At 45.9% G+C, this 25,407-nt stretch overlaps 1 protein-coding gene across 1 annotated transcript in view; it reads right to left on the reverse strand.

Annotated features, from left to right (window-relative positions):
- Positions 1–25,407, reverse strand: part of LOC141096339 (complement factor H-related protein 5-like) — a 158,138-nt gene that overhangs the window by 73,323 nt on the left and 59,408 nt on the right. The window contains exons 5-6 of the mRNA XM_073582876.1: positions 20,098–20,283; positions 6,402–6,593 (exon numbers count right to left, since the gene is read on the reverse strand). Of these exons, the coding sequence (XP_073438977.1) occupies positions 6,402–6,593; positions 20,098–20,283 (378 nt within the window). The remainder of the gene's footprint in view (positions 1–6,401; positions 6,594–20,097; positions 20,284–25,407) is intronic.

Raw genomic sequence — 25,407 nt, forward strand, 5'->3', positions numbered from 1 at the left:
AAAATTCGCCATCATTAGAGATGGGCGGACCCCTGGATGTTTCGGTCTGGCTGGTTTGGCTAAACAGTTAAAAATAGTTGGAGTTGAACAGTATCTGGACTCCATTCATTTGAATGGGGGCCTAAACACCTAGTGTTTGCCACGCTGTCATGTACATGACAGTGTGGCAAATACTGCTTCTGATCGGTAGTAAAATCATTAATGATTAAAATAAAATCACCATCAAAAGACAGTGTGAGCATGCAGCTGTGATTGGAAGTAAAAAGTTTGCCTCCTGTTACTGGTGTCACCTGATGGGACTAATGCTCCCATCAACCTACACCTGCTGCCACTAATGACAGCGAGAGCAGGCAGCGGCTAATGGGAGTATTCATTAGCCACCACCTGCACTATAAATAAGTAATTAAAAAAAGACATTGTGGTATCCCCTGTAGTTTTGATAACCAGCCAGGCAAAACTGACAGCTGACGGCCTCAACTCTCAGCTGTCAGCATTAGCAAGGCTGGTTATCAAGAATAAAACACACTTTCACTTTTTTATTTAAAAATAACAAACACAGTTATACTCACCTAACTCTCATTCCATTCAAACCAACATCTCCTGTAATAAAACAAAAATAAAAAACAACCATATTTCTTATCTGTCTGTCGCTCTGTCCCATGCCATAATTAATGCCTGGGGATGAACAGTTTTCAACCTGGACAGTGCCAAGATGTGACTGTCCAGGCTGAGAAACATAGATGAATAAGCTGCTGCGAGCACAGCATCAGTGACCAGCGATGACATCATCGAGGTTACCACAGGGCCTTGAGGCTGCGTTCCCAGCCAGGCCAATGAACTGTGGTGACCTCAGTGAGATCACCGCTCGCACAGTGAGGAAAAAATCTCACGGTGCAGCTTTGAGTTCACCGAGAGAAATATCTCGCAGTGAACTCACCACTGCACATTGAGAATTTTCCTCATTGTGCTAGCGGTGATCACCATAGTTCAGGGGCCTGCTCGCTGCAGCTCCTTCTTCCTTGCTTCTCAGCATGATGCCACCATTCATGCTGAAGAGCACATGTCGCACAAATGGATTACAGTGTGGGACACTATGGATTCCAGCCATCCCTCCATCCAGCCACCCATCCCTCATCCATCTATCCCTCATCCAGCTATCCATCCATCCCTCATCTAGCCATCCCACCATCCATCCATGCAGCAATTCCTCCATACATCCATCCATTCCTCATACATCAATCCAGACATCCCTCCATCCATCCCTCATCAATCCATATCTCATTCATCTCTCATTCATCCAATCCTCATCCATCCATCCTTCCATGAGGCCAACCATCCTTTCCTCCATCCCACGCAGCCTCAGTAACTGGTGATAACCTTGATGATGTCACCGTTGGTCACTGAGGCTGCGCTTGTAGCAGCTCATTCTTCCAGTGGTTCTCAGCCTGGACAGTCGCATCTTGGCACCGTCCGGGTTGAAAACTGTTTATCCCCACACAAGGATTATGGCATGGAACAGAATGACGAAGAGGTGAGGGATATTGTTGTTTTTTTATTTGCTTTATTACAAGGGACAAGGGAGTCAGTGGAATTAGGCGTTAGGTGAGCATAACTGTGTTGTTTTTAAATAAAAATAGAAAATTGTGTTTTGTTTTTATTTCAAATAAAAGACATTTGTTACTCCTGGTCCTGGTTCTGGCCCTGTACCTGGTTCTGGGGCTGCCTCCAGTTCAGGTCCCTCACCTGCTCCTGCTCATCATGCTGCCCCTATACCTCAGCGAGGTCCCTGTCTGGATCCTCGTGCTCTGTCTCTCGGCATCCTGCTGTTGCTTCTCTCTCTCCCACTTCCTGGCATGCTGCCAGCAGGCCTTCAGGGAGAGTGCTTAGGACGCAAGCGTGCTTCCCTCTGGTCTGTTAAAGGGACAGTGCCGATTTTTTGAAAATAGCAATTATCCAATGGCAGTGCACTGATTACTATTTCTGGCCTCTCCTCCATAGGGAGAGTGCCAGAGCAAGGAGTATCTACTCTTGCTACATCTGGTTCAGTCTCTGTTTTGTCTGCGCTGCATTAGCAATCCATTTGCACTTGCTCATACTGTTTGTCTCCGCAGAGTATCAGTGACCAGTGTTCAACTATCTCAGACGACATCAGTATCCATCTATTCAAGTGCTATCCCGTTCCGCCAATCGTCATCCCAACCCGAGGACTACGTCAAGGTTACTGGAGCCAGCCTCCTATCCTCTACCTGGAACCGGACCTTCCTTCACCACGCATACCCACTGTCTGCCAGTCAGCTTCATCAGATCTGTTATATCTGTTACCCATTTGTCCCACTGGGACAGCTGCCATGTGTCCAGGGTCTAACTGGATCTAGCACCTGTGTCCCCAAGGTATTCCACTCTTGTCCTGTTCGCGGGACTTTACTATGGATACTTGGGGCTCACTAGTCACGCCCCCTTTGGAGCCCCCCGGACCGTGGTCCCGAGGTTCCACTCTAAAAATAAAAAACGAATGTGAACTTCCCCATGTGTGCCTTCGCTTCCATTCCTTACAACTTTATTCTAGCTCTCAGTTTATTTACCAATCAACTATAGGATTAGTAATGGATAGGTGTCTTATAGATACCTCTCCATTACTACACCGTGAGTTTGATGTCACTAGACATTACAAAGATGACATCAACCCCACAAGTGTGTGTGTGAACCTCACTTGCCACCACTACAGGGCAAGTGGGAAGAGCTGAGCAAAGCACCAAAACTGGTGCATCAAATAGATGTGCTATTTCTGGGTTGCTGCGGGCTGCTATTTTTTGGCTGGGGATTAAATATGCATGGTCCCTTAGCAGCCTTCAACCTATGCAGATTGAAATGAAGAACTCCCATAGACCACAATGGGTCAAGCAGAAAAAACTGAATCTTAGTAGCAGCTGTGGATATTCTGGATGTCAGATGCATGCATAGGTCCCAGAATGCCCACCTGGTTGCACAATTATTGCCCTTTGATCCTGCAAACTTCTTGCTTCCTGTTTGTCTTATCTTGCAAAATCTGTGGGGGTTAAGGCATTCATTGATTGTCATTCTCAATTAAGCAGATAAAAGGCCTGGAGTTGATTTGAGGTGTGGTGCTTGCATTTGGAAGGTTTTGCTGTGAAGGAAACATGTGGTCAAATGAGCTCTCCATGCAGGTGAAACAAGCCATCCTTAAGCTGCAAAAACAGAAAAAACCCATCCGAGAAATTGCTACAACATTAGGAGTGGCAAAATCTATGGTTTGGTACATCCTGAGAAAGAAAGAAAGCACTGGTGAACTCATCAATGCAAAATGACCTGGGCGCCCACGGAAGACAACAGTGGTGGTTGATCTCAGAATAATCTCCATGGTGAAGAGAAACCCCCTCACAACAGCCAACCAAGTGAACAACACTTTCCAGGAGGTAGGTGTATCAATATCCAAATCTACCATAAAGAGAAGACTGCATGAAAGTAAATACAGAGGGTTCACTGCACGGCGCAAGCCACTCATAAGCTTCAAGAATAAAAAGGCTAGACCGGATTTTGCTAAAAAAAAATCTAAAAAAGCCAGTTCTGGAAGAACATTCTTTGGACAGATGAAACCAAGATCAACCTCTACCAGAATGATGGAAAGAGAAAAGTATGGCGAAGGCGTGGTACAGAAAGGCCCACAAACAAACAGCAACTGAAAACCACTGCAGTGAAGGCCTGGCAGAGCATCAAAAAGGAGGAAACACAGCGTCTGGTGATGTCCATGAGTTCAAGACTTCAGGCAGTCATTGCCAACAAATGGTTTTCAACCAAGTACTAGAAATGAACATTTGATTTACAATTATTTAATCGGTCCAATTACTTTTGGTCCCTTTAAAAACAGGGTGGCACATGTTAAGGAGCTGAAACTCCTAAACCCTTCATCCAATTTTAATGTGGATACCCCCCTCAAATGAAAGCTGAAAGTCTGAACTTCAACTGCACCTGAATTGTTTTGTTTAAAATTCATTTTGGTAATGTCTAGAACCAAAATGAGAAAAATGTTATCTCTGTCCAAATATGTATGGACCTTCCTGTAGATAATACACCTCTCACAGGTTTTCAATGACAAACAATGACCATAGATTCAAATTGTAATATACCAACAAGCAGGTGACATACTTAACCCCACCCTAGGTGAGAGATGTCAATACGAACAGGTTTTGTGCAAGCTAGTCCATTTATCAGAGTCATGGGGTTGCCATGGTCTTCACCCTTTAACACCTATACAGGGATTTTGATTTAAACAGTGGTCCCTGAGGGCCACAGAGTCAGCTGCTGTTCAGTGGCTGCTTTACAATTGCAGCCTTTACTACTCCATCAGATCAGACATCCCCCTGATGGAATATGGATGAGCTGCAGCTTTCAAGTGGACACTCATTAACTGCAGCTGTCATGTGTCAGGGATTTACTTGTCTATCCCACTATTCAGTCCTGGCTACGAACTTCCAGCTCTCTGGCGCCTCCCCTTACCATCAGGTCAGTCAGGGAACTGCACCTAGGATAAGTAATCGCCAGAAAGGCTTCCTTGCTGTGTACTGGCTATTGGGCACTCTGTAGTGAGGGCGGGATGTATATCCCCAGTCTCAGGCCAGAAATACACACAAACCTCTGTTCCGTAACTGTCAGAGTCTCCAAAATCCCCCAGAATACTTTTCTGCCACCAACTCCTCGTTTGACATTAAAACCAATATTGGGTCAGGAGCCCACCCACAGAGTAGCGTAATTTAGCGCGGAGGATGTGGTAGTTCATTCTTTGAGCAAGGAAAACGAAACTAGTAAATGTTATAGATTTTCTCCAGAAAATATAGGGAGTCTTTACAAAAGTACAAAAGATGTTACAAAAGGAGCAAAATACAGTATATACAGACAGTTAGAAATAAAAGGGATTAAAATAAGAACTTACACATCTCGGTCATTGGTATGCCATGTGGATGAGGGGAGGAGAATCTTCCCAGAACGAAGGGTACAAATGCACAGCTGACTGTAGCTGATTCTCCAATCAAAAGATAACTTCCTAATTGAGCATCCTATATTTATACCTTTCCCTTGCTGACCTCACTGGGGGACTGAGCTAGAGGATATACGCCCCCTTTTAAAAGTTCTTAAAAAATTCTATTTGTCATAAATCTGGATGGAAACCTCAGAAAGAGATGATAGGGGTATCATTTTTCTTATTGCGATGTTATCTTTCACTCAAGACCAGACATGACATATCTGGGTGGGCAGAAATCCATTTCTGGCATCTGCATAAGCTACAAAACGCTGCTGTGAATAGCTCTAATTATGCAGATTCCGGAAATATATTTGTCCTGCCCCTATGAACATTCTGTGTTATTAAAATCGATCTTGAATAGACAAAGAACCATGTGGGTCAGCTTCTGTGAGGAAGGGAGGGGGAAGAGGGGGGTAGAATTACCCACAGGCAGACTGGGGGAAGGAATGCAGCATTAGAAGCTCAATGCTAGACTGCACAAACATAATGGGGGAGGGGCAGCATGACTTTCACAAACTGAGGCAATGCAGCAGGAAGTTCTGGATAGGTGCTTCGGTTATTTATGCAATGACGCATATTTTCCTGACAGCATGCAACACAACAAGTCTCATAATTGTCTGGGAACAGTGGTGCTAACATTGCTGGAACAGCGCCGATGCGGTAAGTACATGAGTATAGATAATTTTTATTTTATGACTCAGCTGGGCTTATCTGGCAGTGGAAAACCCCTTTAACACTCTATATAATTTTAAGCAGTGTGTCAGCCCTTATGGTCACTCATGGTCTGGACAATGTTTCTGCAGGCATCTTTTCACAGCAGAAAAATAAACATTAAAAATACAGTCAGTTATGAGAAGCATTATCAGAAATACTATTATGTGAATTTTAACTTCTTTTTGTGAACCAGCAGCATAAAGCAGGCGGGCATTCAGAATGTGGATCACAGTGGATTAGTGGTACAGAATGCCAGATGCATCCCACATGTTATGGGAAAGTAAATCAGAGCAGTAAAGTAAAGGCAGATTCCTGTCCAAGTGTATGACCCCTTCATGGAGAGAAAAACAAGTGATTGAGCATTAAAAAGGACAAATAGAGCTGAACAACAGGCTGCAACAGCACTCAAAATAGCTGAGAAGGACGCAGAGCACCTAAACAATGAAGCCCATGTTCTTATTTAAGTGTTTATTGTTTAACACTAACAATGCACATTTGGACCAGAAGCAAATCCTAATTATCTGGTCTCTTGTGCACAATATTAAACAAACTAAACTGAAGGACAAAACAGTTGTTTTAATAAGAAAATTCAGTATTGATGCATGATTTATGCGTCTCATTCATCACAGTAGAAATAATTTGTAATTACCTGTCTCTTGGCAGGTTGGATATTCCAGAACACCGTTGTTACACTGTATTGTTAACTTTGCTGGATCCAATATATTATATCCATAATTACACTGAAAGTGAAGGTCCTCATTGTCTTTAACATGCAATCCTCGATCACTCTTTAGATGAATATTATTTTTTCCCATGTCAATCTCTTCTATGGTGCATGACTCTGTGACAAAATATACAAAAATAACAGCAGCATGCAAGTCAGGCAAAATCTACCAGCAGGCAGAGTCTAATCTGGTTTAACATGCAGAATTTTCTTTTGCCATATTCATTACTTTTTTTAATGGGGGGGGGTAAAAATGGCACCTGCGCATAAGAGAACTGCTAGTAAAATTTTGGAAACTGCACCCTGCTGTGTCATCTGTGTCATTCACGTCTCACCTGACCGAATACCACTGGTGGAGTCACGACGAAATCCCCTATAAACTACCCTATCATCATCTTTTAAATTACTCCATCATCATCATCATTTATTAACTTTACCGGATGCCCAGGGCCACGGATCGGGCCACTGCTGCCGTGACATTCCCCTTTAAGAACCGTCCGGCCCGGTACCGAGTACCCCACGGCCCTGTGGGGCGCTCCAAATACAGTTCACTTTCTCCCGTTAGCATGGCTTTCAGCTGCCCCCTTTTGAGCTAGGCATCTCATCTTTGTACCTTCCCATGAGCAGGTGTCTGAACAGTTGGGCTTGGGTCCTGCTATGCCCTCCCCTATATTGAGGCTGACACAAGGTGAGGTTTTAATATTAGAGATAAGTACATTCTGACTAGGTACACTTTGTTATGGTGGGATGGCTTTTATGCTTTTTTGAACAAAAATAAATAATTATTGTATGTTATTTACATGAACTATTACTATTTATTTATCTTCTCACTATAGGGTATATGCTCTTTTTTCTTGTATCTTACGGTAAGTTTTAACTTTCATTGTGGGGGCCACATACATTCTGAACGCTGTTACCCTGCAGATCAAGCCCATATCTGCAAGTTCACAGCGTTTTATTTACATGACAGGTTCCATTTAAAACACTCCTAGTTCCACCAAGTCTCTCCTCTCTTTAGAGTTTATGCCAATTTTTTGAAGTTATCTCCTGTTCAGAGGAAAGATAATAACTTCCTTATCCCTGAAGGTTTGACTACTGGTACAAACAGTGATCCAGAGAACAGTCACACCATGGAGTAATACCGAAATTAACTGAAAAGTATAGAAGTAACCGACAGTCCAGCGATGATATACACTGATATTAATGTGGGATCATAATTTATTCAATAAAGTTAAATAGCACCTGTCACCAGGTCAAATGTGACCCTTGATTTGCTCCGAGTCCTAATTTATTCTCACTGCTCCCATGAATATTCCATCAAATCGTTCCAAAGCTATGACCCTTTTTATTTAGTGCTGTCTTTAGACTACTCTGAATTATTACCCTGTGTACCACACCCACATGTAAAGACCCTTAAAAATAGCATAAAAATGTCAATATCTTTAAAATAGAAAAAGGTGAGGGAAGAAACCTCCAGTGATGAAATCAAGAAGGAAAGTTGTTATTTTTGTAAAAAAATGAAAAAACTTTCATTCGGTATAGTAGTACATTAAAAAAGACATGGATCCTGGTAACTACCAGCATGTTTCAGCTAAGAGCCTTAATCACAGTATGTAACGCCCTGGACTGAACAGGTTTCTAATATGGATCACAAGTTAGTGCTGCACAGGTGTGAGCTAACGGAGATAACAAAACATCTGAAAATGTAACTCAATAAAGTGCCACAAAAACTTAACACATAGAGTTAGAAGACAATAAACATATATATCATACATATATATATCAAACATATATATCATACATATATTTCATGCAAAGATGGTATGATATGTGTATGTGTCTTTATGTATGATATATGTGTTTATTTTCTTCCAACTCTACTGTATGTGTTAAGTTTTTGAGACACATCCCCCAGGAAGAAACAAATGCAAAACGCGTGTTGGGGCTCTGGACTGCAATACAGGTCATGTATCTACACACTTGTGCTTTTCTTATTTGCTTTCCCTGATTATCTTCATATGTGGCTTTCAATCCAGTTAATCTTTTTTTACCTTGCTGCTATAAATATTTATGCACTTTATCCTTAGAACTGCAGTGCATGCTGGTGGATCTTAGAATCCTTATGCACTTTGCAATATGACAAATCCACCAATTTTTGACCCTGCACTAAGCACTTTATAAGGATGTCAGCTATTCTCTCATGTGTAGTTATGCACTAAGCATTTATGCAGTGCTATATATGAATGAGTCATTTGTATGGAAACTTTCAATTTGGAATTGCATATTTATTTTAACCAATTTTAGAATGACATAGACCAAGTATGTTGATCTCCCATTAGTGTTGAGCGATACCTTCCGATATCGGGAAATATGGGATCGGATTGGATCGGACCGATACCCCAAAAATATCCGATATCGCCGATTCTGATACCGGAAACCAATGCAAGTCAATGGGACACAAATATCGGAATGAAAATAAACCCTTACTTTCCTTGTAGGTTAATTCTACATGAAGGAAAACAACTAAGAATAATGTAGAATGTATTGGGGGAGGTGGAGGAGACATTAAAGGCATAGAGGTTTAGCCCAATCAAATGGAATAGCAGGAATTAATTTTTTTTTAAGACGTTTGGAGTTGCAAAGATATTGACTATGCTAAGCTTTTTTATATTTTGTCAGATATTTATGTTTCACTACTTCCATGCTCTTCACCTTCTTTTTTACTTCTCCAACACTTTCTCCTTCATCATCCTCAGCAGCAGCATATTTTTCATCAACTTCTTCTTCACCTTATTCATCTTCTTCTTCTTCTTCAACTTCTTCCTATTATTCTTTTTTTTTACATTCTTCATATTCTTCTTATTCAACTATTATTCTTCTTCATATTCTACTTCTTCATCTTCTTCATATTCTTCTTCTTCATCATATTCTTATTTGTGACAGGCATTCCTGTAGTTGTTATCTATAAAAGTTTGAAGATTACACCTTCTGTTCTGCCTGTCACAAAAGATTTACAACAGGATTTGTCCGCGTTCAGTTTTGCCTGCAGCAGCAGGTATTTTCCAGGGGCACCACGAGGAGGAACGGACTCACCCCCATACACTGCTTAGTCTTCTTCTGCTTATAATTTAGATAATATCTTTTGCTCTGATTTTTAGTCTTATGCTTAATGTTCTTCTGCTTTTTGTTCTTCTGCTTTTTGTTCTGCAGCTTCTTGTTCTTCTGTCTCTTGTTCTTCTGTATCTTGGTGGTTGTCTTCTTGTTCTTTGTCCTCTTGGTCATCTTCTTCAGGGTCATCTTCTTGGTCTTCTTCAGGGTGGTCTTCAGGGTCGTCCTCTTCGGGGTCATCGTCTTCTTCGGGGTGGTCTTCAGGGTCGTCGTCTTTAGGGTCGTCGTCTTTAGGGTCATCATCAGGGAGATTCAGAGTGATTACCAAAAACCATTTCAAAAGCTTGAACTTGGAAATGTAGCAGAAGGTAGAAGAAGGCTGAGGAACTGTTGAGAACCAGCTGACAGTACTGGAACCTGGCTGGGAAGCCGAAGGTACAAGAGCCAATGAAACTACCGAGGGCCAGCTGATGGTGCAAGAACCCGGTTACTAAGCAGGAGGTACCTGTGCCAGAAAGCACTACCAAGGACCAGCAGACGTTGTTGGAACTCAGATACCGAGAAGGAGGCACCTAAGCCAAAGGCTCTGCCTGGAACCAGCTGACATTACTGGAACCCAGGGGGACATATTCAAGATTGACTTCCAAAGAACCAGCTAATGGTACTGGAACTCAGATAGGCAGCAGAAGGTACACATGAAAAAAAAAGTTGCAAGGCCGCGAGCCGGCCAGAGTTACCGAAACCCACAGTCCTACAGGGGGAGCTTGTACTATTGGCACTACCTAACCAGCCTTCATTGCCAGATCCCGCAGCTCACATACGAAGCACCTAAACTGCACGCACCATAGAGTCGGCTAACCCGACCGCAACACGACAGGACAACATATTGGAGGCAAAGTGACGTTGACACTACCCAGAAACAGATGACGTGCTGGAACCAGGCTGGGCAGGAGGGAGTACCCGTGCCAAAGACACTTCTGAGCAGCAACTGGCGGTGTTGGAGCCCAGGGTAAATACTAGAAACAGAGTGGAGACAGAGGCGTAATTGGAGCAAGTTTAAAATCTGTAGTAGTGTGAATGTGGACAGAGCAGGCGAAATTGCCGGACACACAGCAGGGGATCAGCTGATGTTACTGAACCCCAATAACACTGGAGCATGTGTTGACTGTGCAGATGGCACTTCTGAGCAGCAACTGGCGGTGTTGGAGCCCAGGGATTACAGGAGAAACAGAGTGTAGCCAGAGGCCTAATTGGAGCAAGTTTAATATCTGTAGTACTGTGAGTGTGGTCGGAGCAGGAGAAATTGCCTGACACACAGCAGGGGATCAGCTGACGTTACTGAACCCCAATAACACAGGAGCAAGTGTTGACTGTGGAGACGGCACTTTTGAGCAGCAACTGGTGGTGTTGGAGCCCAGGGATTACTGTTGTGAGTTCATTTTTCCCTTCACCATTGAGGTCTGATGAACTCCCTCCTCTGGTGAAGGAAGGTAGTGAGACTGATTACCAAACACCTGGGCAGCTAGATGATAACTGGGTGGCTGGAATTGAGGACTGGATATAAGGCTGCCGACGCCCTTCTTCCTGGCTGGTGATTTTCCTGCTGGATTCTTGGAGACCAGTCTGATTCCTGCGTCTCAAAGCTAAGTTTTTCTGCTCTGCTTTGTACTCTTCAGTTTTGTTTTTGTTTTGCCTTGTTTTTTGGGAGTTCTGCCATCCCCGGCCGGGGGTGAGCTGAATTCCATTTTTGTCTCTGATCTGTTGATCTTTTGCTCTGTCTTCAGAATATACCTGAGTGCTGATATAGTCTTTTGAAGCCTAGCGACTTCAGGGCCTGTTTTTCCTATCAGTCGGTTGGCTCATTTTGATAGGGTTTTTGCGGATGGCAGACAGCAGCTTTCCTATCCTGTCCTATGTAGTTAGCTTGGGCCCCATCATTTGCTCAACCTATCTTTCTATCTGTGTTAGTGTTTTCATCTTGCTTCACTGTCATTATATGTTGGGGGCTGCCTATTGCTTTGGGGTCTGCTCTGGGGCAGTTTAGTTTTTCCCCTTTCTGTCTTTAGGCTATGTAGCTCTCCGGCTGTGATCGAGGGGTCTAGGGCACCGTAGGAACCCCCCACGGCTACTTCTAGTTGTTGTGCATAGGTTCAGGGGTCTGCAATCCGATAGCTGCCAACCTCTCTGGTTTTTCTGGACTTAGCTGGTATTTTGATTTTTCCTCCTTCGGTGACTCATCATAACAGATTACAGTAGAAACAGAATGGAGGCAGAGGTGTAATTGGAGCAAGTTTAAAATCTGTAGCAGTGTGAATGTGGACAGAGCAGGCGAAATTGCCAGACACACAGCAGGGGATCAGCTGACGTTACTAAACCCCATTAACACATGAGCAAGTGTTGACTATGCAGACGGCACTTCTGAGCAGCAACTGGCAGTGTTGGAGCCCAGGAATTACAGGAGAAGCAGGTGGTAGAAGCATGAACACAACAGGAGACCGGGATACTGTTGCGACCCAATTATTTAATCTGGAAGAGGACTGGCAAATTCCTGCGAGATCCAGGCCTTGTTCATTTTCAGAAACGTAAGCCGGTCAACGTTATCAGAGGATAGTCGCATGCGACGGTTTGTTAGTACACCACCTGCGGCACTAAAGACGCGTTCCGATAATACACTTGCAGCAGGGCAAGCCAGCACCTCCAATGCATACTAGCTAAGCTCTGGCCATGTATCCAGATTAGAGACCAAAAACTTGAAGGGGGAAGAGCCGTCTGGGAGAACACGGAGAGGGCAAGACATGTAGTCTGTCACCGTCTGACGTAATCGTTGCCTCCTGCTGACTGGAGCCATCTGTGATGGTGTAGACATTTGTGGCAGGGACAGAAAACTTTGCCACATTTGGGCCATACTGGTCTTGCCTTGTGCTGAGGCACTGCTTCTGCTCCCTCTTTGTGCAGAGCTTCCTCCACTGCCTCGACGCACTGAGCTGCTTTGTAAAGCACTAACGGCACTGCTCTCGGGTGGAATGGAGAACATGATGGAATGCACCAGTGTGTCTTGGTACTCCCGCATTTTACGCTCCCGGTTCAACCGTGTTATGAGGCTTTGTAAGTTGTCCCGGTAGCGAGGATCTAGGAGGGTGTACACCCAGTAATCAGCTGGGTTGAGAATGTGGGCAATGCGGCAGTCATTTCTCAGGCACTGCAGCATGAAATCAACCATGTGCTGCAGACTGCCAACTGGCCAAGAAACACTGTCCCCTGCTTGAGGCATCATCTCTGCCTGCTCTGCATCACCCCACCCTCGCTCTACATACTGGCTACTAGAGCATTGTGTACCTCCCTCCTCTGGACAGATGTCTTCCTTCTCCATTGACTCCTCCTTATCCTCCTCTCAAAGTGTCCCCTGCCTAGGCTTTTGTGAGAAACCACGTTGCGCAGACTGTCCAGAAGCAGATGGCATTTGTGACTCCTCATCCTCCACCTCTTCCACAACCTCCTCCCTTAGTGCTTACAGTGTTTTTTCAAGCAGGCAGATAAGGGGGATACTCATGCTGACTAGTGCATCATGTGCACTTGCCAAACACGTGGAATCATTGAAGGCACGCAAAACGTGGCAGATGTCCTTCATAGAGGCCCACTCAGTGGTGGTGAAGAGTGAACGGCACGCAGTGTGACTTGTTTGCGCCTGATGCAGCTGGTACTCCATTACTGCTGCCTGCTGCTCACTCAACCTCCCCAACATATGTAACGTTGAATTCCACCTGGTGGGTAGGTCACATATGATGCGATGTTCCGGAAGGCGGAATCGGCGCTGCAGAGCTGCAATGCGAGATCTTGCCATGCTGGAATGCCGCAAGTGAGCGCACTCTATGCGTATCTTGTGCAGCAGTGCATCAAGATCCAGATAGTCCCTTAAAAACTCTGCACGACCAAGTTGAGCACATGTGCCAGACATGGGATGTGAGTGAGGTTGCCTAGGCCCAGAGCTGCCACCAGATTTCGGCCATTGTCACACACTACCATGCCTGGCTGGAGATTCGCTGGCACAAACCACACGTCGCTCTCCTGCTTGATGGCATTCCAGAGCTCCTGCGCTGTGTGGCTTCGATTCCCCAAAGAAATTAATTTCAATATGGCCTGTTGACGTTTGGCCATGGCTGTGCTCATATCGGTCGTAACAGATAAGCGTTCACGGGTCCATGTGGAAGTAGACTGTGACGGCTCCTGCAGCGCTGATTCAGAGGAGCTGGAGTATGAGGAGGAGTCAATGTGTACAGACTGGATTCCTGCAACCCTTGGAGTTGGCAGAACACGTACAGCGCCACTCTCAAGATCTGTACCCGGCTCCACAACATTTACCCAATGGGCAGTGAGGGAAAGATACCGTCCCTGTCCATGGTTACTGGTCCACGCATCGTTTGTCAGGTGGACCTTGCTACTGACGGCGTTTAGTAGTGCATGTTTAATTTTTCCCTCCACATGCTTTTGCAGGGCAGGGACGACATGCCTGTTGAAATAAAAGTGGCTGGGCACGGTGTATTGTGGGACTGCCAATGCCATGAAGTTACGGAAGGTGTCAGTCTCCACCAGCCTGAATGAGAGCATTTCAAGGGACAGTAGTTTTGCAATGCCAGCATTCAGAGCCTGTGCTCGGGGGTGATTTGCCAAGTATGGGTGCCTTTTCTCCCATGCCTGTGCTACCGATGGCTGTAGACTGGCATGGGAGTGTGAGGATGACAGGGAACGTGGTGCTGTGGGTGGAATGACACTGTGTCTCTGTACAACAGTGCCAGAGGTTCTTCCATGGCAATCCTGTGAGGAAGCCAAACCACCTGTGTCTGAGCTGGAGGAAGAGGCTACAACATGAGCTGAAGAGGTGGTAGGTGGCACTGTAGGTTGGCCTAGGTCTTCAGTGTGTCTTTGTAACTCCACCACGTGCTTGGTCCACACATGTTTCCACATATTTGTGGTATGAGGTTGCTGACACTTTTCCCTCTTTTCACTTTCTGATTACACAGCTTGCATTTGACAAAGCAAATGTCATCTGCAACTGTGTCAAAAAAGGACCAGGCACTGCAAGTCTTGGTAGCGCCCGTTTTGGGTTTTGGAAGAGGAATGCTCCTAATGGGTGCCGAAGTGGAGGCTACAGGCAACCGAGTCTGCCCCCTCCCTCTCCCTCCTTTTTTGGCCGTTCGGGGAATCTCTTCCTCAGAGCTGCTCCCACCACCTTCCTGTACCTCACGCCATGATGGGTCAAGGACCTCGTCATCTACCCTATCCTCTTCAAACGACTGCTTCTCCTGGGTAGTCTCGACAGCACAGTATGCACCAGAAAGTGGCACCTGAGTCTCATCATCAGATGTGTACTGAGGTGTGCTGACCATAGGCACTAGCCCACCCGCCTCTTCAGATTCAGAGAGACAAAGCTGTTGCGCATCACTGCATACTACCTCTTCTTCAAATTCTCGAATACTGCTTGGCTGGCCCCCTCTTTCCAAGCCAACAGATTCAGAGAACAGAAGTAGAGATGGCTCCTGTCCAGGGCTCTCTGACTGCCTGGGCAATTTGGCAGGTGGTGAAGAGACAGATGGGTGCTCTTCAGTGCTTTGGACCTGAGAGGATCTGGAACTAATTAAAGTCGATACGTTAGCTGCCATCCATCCGACAACGGCTTCAATTTGTTCGTCCCACAGCAGTGGGGTACGGCGAGCTCCTACAAAGCTGCCCATAAAGGACTGTTCCCTGGTAAAACTGAGGGATGCTGAGTCACTGGTGCCCGCAGCAGGCACAGTATCCCCACGTCCTCTTCCTGCAGAAACTCTACGCCCACGACCACGTGCCTTACTCCCTACCTTCTTCATCTTGGTAGACTGATAAAGATAGGCAGAAAAGTACTAAGGGCTTAGTGTGCTTATTCCCGAACAGCTGCTAACAGGTATAAGAAGCACTAATTTTATAAAGTGTGGACTAGACTTTAATATAAGCTAATGTGGCCTACACAACTGTAAAGTGGAGTGTTTGGTGAACTTTATTAACTTTTTTTTCACAAAAAGACACTGGATGTGCCCAAAGATGTAAAAGCGATAGTATCACAAACTTTTCGTAGCTATTACAATGCAGGAAGGTAACCTACAATGCAGTAGATGAGGCTCCAAAAAATAGGCTAATACTAATCTAACTGGAGCGGCAGGGCACAAGCCAGCAGAAAAGCTCCTCTATCTACTCCTATATAGTGTTTGCAAATATTCTAGCTGGATACGGATGGAACCACACTAATAGGACAAATCAGGAAAAAATGAGCTGCACTAATGCAAAAAAGGACAATGTATGAGGCAGTGACACACACTAAGTGGACTATAACCGGAGGTGGCGGCAGAACACACTACAGCGTGAGCTGCACTCACACACAGAGACCTCGCAGACAGCCGTGAACAGCGCTGCAAGGCTGCAGAAAAGCTCCTCTATCTACTCCTATATAGTGTTTTCAAGCAATCTAACTGGATACGAATGGAACCACACTAATAGGAGAAATCAGGAAAAATGAGCTGCACTAATGCACAAAAGGACAATGTATGAGGCAGTGACGCACGCTGAGCGGACTACAACCGGAGGTGGCTGCAAAACACACTACAGCGTGAGCTGCACTCACACACAGAGACCTCGCAGACAGCCATGAGCAGAGCTGCAAGGCTGCAGAAAAGCTCCTCTATCTACTCCTATATAGTGTTTTCAAGCAATCTAGCTGGATATGGATGGAACCACACTAATAGGAGAAATCAGGAAAAATGAGCTGCACTAATGCAAAAAAGGACAATGTATGAGGCAGTGACGCACGCTGAGTGGACTACAACGGAGGTGGTGCAGAACACACTACAGCGTGAGCTGCACTCACACACAGAGACCTCGCAGACAGCCATGAACAGCGCTGCAAGGCAAAAGAAAGCTTCTCACACAGCAGTTGCTAAAGTAGCCTGGGTAAAGCACAATAAAGCAAATCGCTAGCTCAAACTGTTCCTCAGAGTCAGAACAGCAGTGTCCTGTCCCTAAGTAAATTCACAGCAGAGTGAACCCAAAATGGCAGCGGCGGCAGCTTTTATAGTGCATCATGACATCATTTCAGCAGCCAATCACAGCCATGCCATTAGTTAACATGCCTAACATGCATAACAGGATGTGCCCACACTTCTTAGGATTCCTCATTGGCTGAATAAAACCAAACTGGCTCATTGCATTATGGGAACTTCCGATTCCGGTATTCGATATTCTAAAAGTATCGGAACTCAGTATCGGAACTCCAATACCGTGAATATCGGCCGATACCCGATATTACAGTATTGGAATGCTCAACGCTATCTCCCATATAAATGCACTGAAATAGTATTATACTTCGAATTAATTAACATAGGGACTAATACTGACCTGTAATAAGCAGGATATTGTGCATGTGTAACTCTGTTGACTATTATTTTAAACGATAATTGATTAAAGATGTATATTTTTTTTTTCAGTATTTGGCACCTGCTTCCCATTATTTGTAGGATTAGATTAAAGTTAGGAAGTGCTATAAATAGGAAGGCCTGTTTTTTTTGTTAGGTTATTAGCTGAAACATGTTGGCTGTTCATCCCAGGTTGTGGTGACCAGGATCCATGTCGTTTTTAATGTGCTACTGTACCAAATAAAAGATTTTTAATTATTTTATAAAAAAGATTACCCTTCTTCTTGAGTTCATCCCTGGAGGTTTCTTCCCCCACCTTTTTCTATTTCAAGACTGAGACGGCTCCGGACGATGTTACTTCATCCTGTAAGGTGATGCAAAAGATGGTGAACGGACGTTTTTCCCCACTATATTATACTCACCTGGGAGGCAGTCCAATGCAGTCCGGTCCGATGGGTGTCGCAGGTCCATGTCCAGAGCCTCCCATCTTCTTGCGATGCTGTCCTCCTGCTTGCTTCATCGCTCCTGGCATTGCACTTCTGCGCAGGTATACTTCTGTGCCCTGTTGAGGGCAGAGCAAACTACTGCAGTGCGCAGGCACTGGGCCTCTCTGACCTGCGCACTGCAGTACTTTGCTCTGCCCTCAACAGAAGTATGATGCCGGGAGCGAGGAAGCAAGCAGGAGGATGGCATCATAAGAAGATGGGAGGCACCGGACCCGGAGCTGCGAAACTCATTGGCCTGGACCGCAGCGGACCGCCCCCAGGGTGAGAAGAAAAATAAGTTTTATTATAATCTTTCAAGTCGGATCGGGTACTTATCTACAGCATTATAGCATGCTGTAGATAAGCCCTGAAAGGCGGTGGCCGCATCTTATAGCAGCCAAAACTGGTGACAGGTTCCCTTTAAAATAAAAACTGGCCACTTTTGATTTGTTGATGTTTCCTCTGTAAAGTTCATTCTCTATGTTGGATAACAAGGATGTTCACCAATGTTTCCAAATTGTGCTATGCAAATCTCTGCCTAAGGCTGGGGTCACACAAGCGTAGATTTCCTCATGAAAGAATCGGTCCAATTATGTAAATGACATTTGGATCAAACTCTGCCAGAGTGTAAGCCGAGTGTCATGTTAGAGTGATCACATCCGAGTTTTGTCCGATGTTTTCCAAGCACCCATAGACTTTTATGGGTGCTGGTGATCCAATCGGATGCACTCGCAGCATACTAAATCAGCATGAGAAAAATCGCAGATCTCTACTGCCCCATAATATAACATTAGCCGGAGTGCTATAACATAAAACGGATAGCGTTTGGCCGTGTTATACGCTCGTGTGAGAGCCCTCAGGCTTCATACACACGTCTGTGTTTAAACACATGCATGAAAAAATGGTTGGTGTCATTAGTGTTATGGATCAGTGTGTCACTACTATTTTTCACACATGTATAAACATATTACTGAGCTTCTCCTATACTTTGCAATGTTGAACATACAGCACATGAACGGCACACGGACTGTACACTGATGACATCCTTGTGCTGTACGTCCTTTTCCAGGACACATAGACTTGCATTGGCCCTTGTCATTCATGCTACTGGAAAAAATCGGACATGTCTCCATGAGATTTACATGGACCCACGTTCCTTGAAAGAACATGAACAGGTGAACAGCTCCATAGATTATAATGGATATGAGTCGCCCCCGCCCCAAATCAATGGTGGTGTGTGGTTAATGGAATTGAATAGTTCGTGATGCCACCTGTGGTGTTTGGCAAGCAAGATGTTAAGCCAATGCTGCGTGCAGATCCTCTGGGGCTGAAGGTGTGTTGCAGCATAGATGGTATAGCTCCCCACAGGTGAAGCTGCAACCCCAGGGCAGTGCGTAGGCGCTGGTAGTGTAAAGGATGATACCCAGATGTAGCAGTGCTGACGGTGTTGGTGCACAATGAGTGGAAGACACCAGGGCTTGTAGTTCCAAAGCTTTACTCACAGTTCGTGGTACACACCGGTGCCTGCCTCCGTGGCATGTCCTCTGGGGCAGAGACTCAATCAACCTCCCGGGCAAGTCAGGGTTCTCCTCTCCAACACTCCGCCAACATGTACCTATCCTGAACGACTCCTATATTGCGCTGTTGGTGTGAAGAGCTCCAGTACTGTGGTACTCTTAAGTTCCTCCCGTCAGATGTTCCTAACAACTCTTCCTTGTACGGCAGACAGCTGTAGCCTACTTCAGGGATTCCCTTTCTCCTGAGTCCCGGCTCTCTGTACAGATGCTGTTGTGCCCCAAGTCTTGGATGGGAGTAATGCATTTACAGCCAACTACTCCACCGGTGTCTGCTGCAGAACCATAAGTGTCCATACAACCTCGGGGACCAGGCCCCGGCCTTGCGCTGAGAACCCATAGGCAGGGTTCCTCTTCCAACCCACAACTCCTCTCTGTTCTCCTACTCCGTCGTTCCGCGCTGTTCCTTCTCTCTCTCTTATGGAAGCTTAGGTTGCAGTTCTACATCTTTCTCCTTCTGTTCCTTTCCCGTGCCAGCTGGCTCAGGTCACTGAGGCAGCTGCAGCACTCCTTCTTCTATTCCTCTTCTAGGGAGCTCGTTCCACTAAGACCAGTCCTCAGCCTCTCCTGACTGACTGTCTTCCTCCGCCTTGACCTCCCCTCAGGCTGACGTCCTGTCAGCCTGCTCTCAGACTGAACTCCAGACTGAACTCAACTACAATTCTAAACCTTCCCACTCTTTTATATCTAACTCCACCCACCTCCCAGCACATCTCGTGTTACGAAGCAAGGACCCACGAAAGGTGCTCTGCTACCCTCTAAGCATGAAGCCGCAATCTGGTCCATTGCTGAACTATCCTGTGTGTGGGTGCAGGTGTTGGAGTGTGGAAAGGAGTTCCCAACTTACCTAGTTGATGGGGCACTACACCTTAGGAGAAGGTGCAGTACCTCTGTGGCGACCGAGCCTCAGGGGCGCCACAAATACATGTTTTGTCCATGAAAAAAAAAACTGCTAAAACATGTACGTGCAACACGGACGTCTGAATGAGGCCTAAAACATTGTGAATGATTACATCACCTTTACAGGTTGGAGGATCCACATTCCATGTTCCTTGTTCAGTACAATAAATTTGAGATGGTCCTCTGAGAGTATGCTTTGGATTTTTGCATTGAAAGTTTATGACATGGCCCATAGAAAATTCGTCATCTGCCACAGATGTAATGACTCTCACACTGTCATCCATCACTGGTGGACATAGGCGAGCTGTAATAAAATGAGAAGTAACATGATCAATTAAGTTTTTGTTCAATTTGGCTTTTGCTTCAAAAGAGGAAAAAAAATCATAAGATTAAAAACCTTCAGTGTGTGAACAAGACCAAGATCACCATTCTTGATATTGATAAGGGTCCCATTGGTGAGCTTTCCAGCAACTGGCATTTGCTACCATCATGTGTATAGATGACAAAAGCTATTTATGAGAAAACCTCTTTCAGGTTAGCTTTTTGCATCTTCATGCTGTCTAAGGCTACTTTCACACATCATGTTTTCGGCGTCAGGCGCGATCCGGCGTCGTGCCGGAATGCCGGATCCGGCAAATGTTTTGTAAAACCTGATGTGCCGGATCCGGTTTTCTGCCGGATCCGTCTTGTTCTTGACAGACAAAACCGGATCCGTCTCATCCGTTTCATCCATTTTTCTATCCGTTTTTCGACGGATTACGCCGGATCTGGTTTTTAAAATTGACCCTTGTGGCCTTCCGAACGGGATTGGCTACTGGAAAACTATATATAGCATGTTCCTACAGCCCTTCTTTGACAGGTTGTAGTGGGCAGAGCTACTGAGCATGCTCAGACCAAAAAAAACGGATCCGGCCACCGGATCCGGCTTTCGCCGGATCAGGCGCATTGCGGCGCTCATAGGCTTTCATTGTGTGAAAAAGACGGACGCGACGGATCCGGCGTGTCCGGCTTTTTCGCCGGAGACAAAAAACGTTACAGTAGCCGTTTTTTCCAGACGCCGGATCGCGACACATTGCCGGATCCGGCGAAAACCGGATGAAACGCATGGCCATCCGGCGCGATCCGGCGCAAATGCAAGTCAATGGGGGGAAACCGGATCCGGCATTGCATTTCGCCGGATCCGGTTTCTGTCAAAAGCGCCGGATCGCGCCTGACGGCGAAAACCTGATGTGTGAAAGAGGCCTAAGTTTAACATTAGCTATCTGGCTGCAAAAAGTCAGAGAGCAAGTCCCCAGGGACACTTCTGCCATCATCTGGCACTTATTTACCCCTTGAGTATGCAGCTAATTTTCAATTTTGTGCTTTCATTTTTGCTCCTCTTTTACCAAAACCATAACTTTTTAATTTTCTAATTCATCTTGGTGATTACATCAAAAGTCTGGAGTAAAAAAAAGCCTTCAAATGTTGCAGAATATTTAAGCAAAAGGGAGTTGTGCAAAAATATGTAATCTTTTGGCATTTTAAGCCAGATTTGGGCAACTCTGGAGCTGGGGAGAAGAAGACGTGAGACAGGGCATGAATACGCTTGCCTGACAAAGTAATTCATAGTGGGGTTCCTTACAGTGGAGATGTTACTCCAGTCCCTGAATGGACTAACATTTCTGGAAAGGCTTACATTGGCAGATGTAAGGGGGTGAAGCACAAGAAGAACCAGAAAGGGGTTACCTCCTCTGCTCCGTGTCTGGAACCATATCGCTGCGCAGTAGGGTTGTCAGGGGGAAGACTTTTGGACCTGGACCGACTGCATCATGGGCCTGTCAGTAGCATTGGGGAAAAGGAAGTTGTGCTGTACAGGAAGGGGTGCAGGCAGAGGGCACGAAGACTTGTGCAGGAGACAGAACAGAACACAGCTGCACACTCTGGAGGAAAGAGCACTCCCGGCCAGAAAGATAAGACAGGATGACTTGACATACATACTGCTGCCTGTGAGTACGGTGAAGCGAAGTCCGCACTGATTAGGGGAAGACGTCCTCCTGATCATGCAGAGACGGAGACCCGCGTGCGCAGTGCCCGCGGTGACAGGTCAGAGCCCCTGATTCCAGCAGAGAGACTTAAAAAGAGACTGAGCATTGTTTCAGCAGAGAGGCTTAACAAGAGACTGAGTATTGTTCCCGCAGAGAGGCTTAACAAGAGACTGAGTATTGTTCTAGCAGAGAGACTGTTACTTTGAAAGCAGAGACTCAGAGCAGGGGAGACCCAGTCTTTCCCAGTGTCCTGTTGTGAACACTTTTGACCTGGCTTCTGAGTTTGGGTTCCCTCTGGTGGTTGCTGCGGGTAATGGAGCTGGTCTAGCTGACAGAAGTCAATCACCTGAGCAGGATGATTGGAGGTAAGCTGTTACAGACTGGGGAGATTTAAGTGAACAACTTAACTTCTGCTCTTGCCGGTGATTTGGTTTGATTCCTGAGCACATTTTCAAGTCTGCTTGTCTCCTGCTCCATCCTGCATCTTTCAGATAAGTTATTTGTCTTCTTGAATCTTTTTTTGCACTGGATCCACTTTTGCTTGTCTCTGATTTTTGCTTAGCTGGTGTGAGTTCAGCCTGGTTCCCTGTTTGGACCTGTGCTGGACCCTGTTCCGTATGCCTCAGCGTATATTAGTCATTTTAGTAACCAGTTCACACCAGAGTTCTGATTTAGTGGGGGATAGGTCGTGTGGCCTCAGTATTTTTGCATATCAGACGTGTTGGATTTTTCTTATGGTTTTTTGCGTAATTGCAGACAGTATCCTTTCCTCTCCTGTTCTATCTAGACAGTTTGGGCCCCATCATTTGCTTACTCTATTCTCTGCCTGTGTTTTGTGCTTCATCTTGTCTCACCGGCAATATATGTTCGAGGGCTATCTATTCCTTTTGGGTTCTACTCCGGGGCAGTTTAGCTTTCCCATTTCTCTCTTTATGCTTAGTTAATTCTGTGACTGTGCTGAGGCATCTAGGGCATCGTAGGTATGTCCCACAGCTAATTCTAGTTGTGTTGTCAGTTTAGGGGTCTGCAATCCGCTAGCTACCACCCTCTCTGGTTATCTGGTTGCCTAGTCTTTTCCCCGTTGTCCTCCTCAGTTACCTAATCATAAGTGTCCCCCTGCCTTCCACCTTAATCCTGGAGTTCCCAGTTACCATCTAACAGAGACTACAGCATTTACAGAGACTACAAGTGCCGCTGCTGATGGCGCTGACGTTGGAGAAGACGACCCTTCAAGCAAGATTTCTTCAGACTGATAAGTTTCACGAATATCCGTTAATTACTATTGTCTTCCTTGATTGTTTGATAATTTTGCCTAGCTTTCATAAACCGTTATTTCATCATTCTTTTGCCAGTTTAACCCCCACTGTTTCCTCTCTGCGAGGAGGTTTATACCCGTGTAAATAAACCCTTTAACTTTTGGTCTGTCTCTGTTCCATGGTGACATACCCAACACCTGCACTTTATTACACAGACACCAGTGATAATTTGCTCTATGCGTTGTGTCACTCGTGTAGGGGAGAGGACCCCAGAAAAGGGGCCCACTGGCTGGAACTAGAAGGGCTGTCACCTGAGTTCCCAAGGGGTACATTCCCGGGGTGACCAATTACAGGCCAGGACTGACTGTTGACCAGGAAACGTGGGGGCGGATCAAAGAAAGGGGGCAGAGCGACTATAAAATGAGCGGTGCAGACAAGCAGGGGGCACTCGGTGCGGAGAGAGACGAGAGACAGGAGGGAGGAGTCTAAGTGGAATCCAGGAGTGAGAGTGAGTCAGCACTTTAGGGACAAGAGTGACGGGGGCCCACCTGACCGGGGAAATGGATGGTGCCAGCATGAGGAGGATACACGCCGAGACCGGGGACCGCCTCTGCCCTGCTCCATACCGCGGCTGCGGCCCGTACACCGAGACCCGCGGCCACCTCTGCCCCACTCCATTCCACGGCTGTGGCCTGTACACTGCGATCAGCTGCCGCCTCTGCCGCGCTCCATACTGCGGCTGTGGCCTGTACGCCAAGACAGCGGGAGCCACGGCTGCCTCTGTCTCATCTCCCGAAGAGACAACCTCGGCGGTGGGGGAATGGCGTGGGGCCTGTATCGTCCTCCCAGCACCAGAGCGCAGGAACTTCTGAAGCCTTCGGCAACTCTTCTTTGGCTGGACCCGGCAGCTAAGGTGCCACCCGGACATCCCCCGGACACCATCTCTGCAGGACTTTAGAGACCAATAAGTGACACTTTGTTGTTCATATCCTCGTTTAACCCAAGGGTCATTAGGCGACCATACCGTGGCCATATAGCCGTGACTTCTTGCCATACCGTTTGATTCTGTGTTATATGTCTTTGTGTTTAGCTTCTCTGCGTGGAAAACCGTTGTCAGCTTTATCCGTTCTCTATATATAAAAGTTGAGTTTAACCCTTGCTCTGTCTCCAGCTCATCACTGCATCCTGCGTACCTGCTAGTACCACACTCGCACCCATAGATTTATATGGGTGCGAGTGAGCCGAGTTTCGCTGCCATCACAGCATGCTGCGTTTGTTCTCACATGTCGATTCGGCATGAGAAAATAATTGCAGATATGAGCAGCCCCATAGAGAACCATTGGGCTCAGTGCTATGTGATGTTTTATCGCATAGTCCTCGGCTGTGTTGTACAGTAGTGTGACTTGCAGCTTTACTCAGTAAGTGGTGTGGACCTCTTAATAAATTAGGTTCATCTTTCTCCAGCACGCCCATCTTGGCATCAATTTATTAAGACTTGTAGTTTGATTACCAATTTTAATGAATTGGCTAAGACCAAAAGGTTGTCTAAGAACACCAGGGGCAAAATTGTAGACTTGCACAAAGCTGGGATGGGCTACAGAATAATAGGCAAGCAGCTTGGTGAGAAGGCAACAACTGTTGCCACAATTATTACAAAATGAAAGAAACACAAGATGACTGTCACTCTTCTTTGGTCTGGATCTTCATGCATGATCTTGTCTTGTGTGATAAGGGTAATTCTGAGAAAGGTCAGGAATCAGGCTACATGGGAGGACCTAGTCAATGAACTGAAGCGAACTATGACCACAGTCTCGAACACTACCACTCGTAATATGCTACATCATCATGGATTAAAATCCTGCAGGGCATGCCAGGTCCCCCTGCTCATGCCACCATATGTTGAGGCCCATTTTAAGTTCACCAATGAACTTCTAGATGATCTAGAGGAGGCATGGGAGAAGGTCATGTGGTCAGTTGACCAAAATAGAGCTTTTTAGTATCAGCTACACTGACCGCATGTTTGGAGGAAGAAGGATGTGTACAACTCCAAGATCACCATCCCAACCATGAAACATGGTGGGAGAAGCATCATACTTTGGGGGTGTTTTACTGCAAATGGGCTAGGACTACTGCACCTTATTGAAGGGA

This window comes from Dendrobates tinctorius, unplaced genomic scaffold (assembly GCF_039654945.1).
Source record: "Dendrobates tinctorius isolate UK_male_01 unplaced genomic scaffold, ASM3965494v1 ptg000074l, whole genome shotgun sequence".
Classification (NCBI taxonomy): domain Eukaryota; kingdom Metazoa; phylum Chordata; class Amphibia; order Anura; family Dendrobatidae; genus Dendrobates; species Dendrobates tinctorius.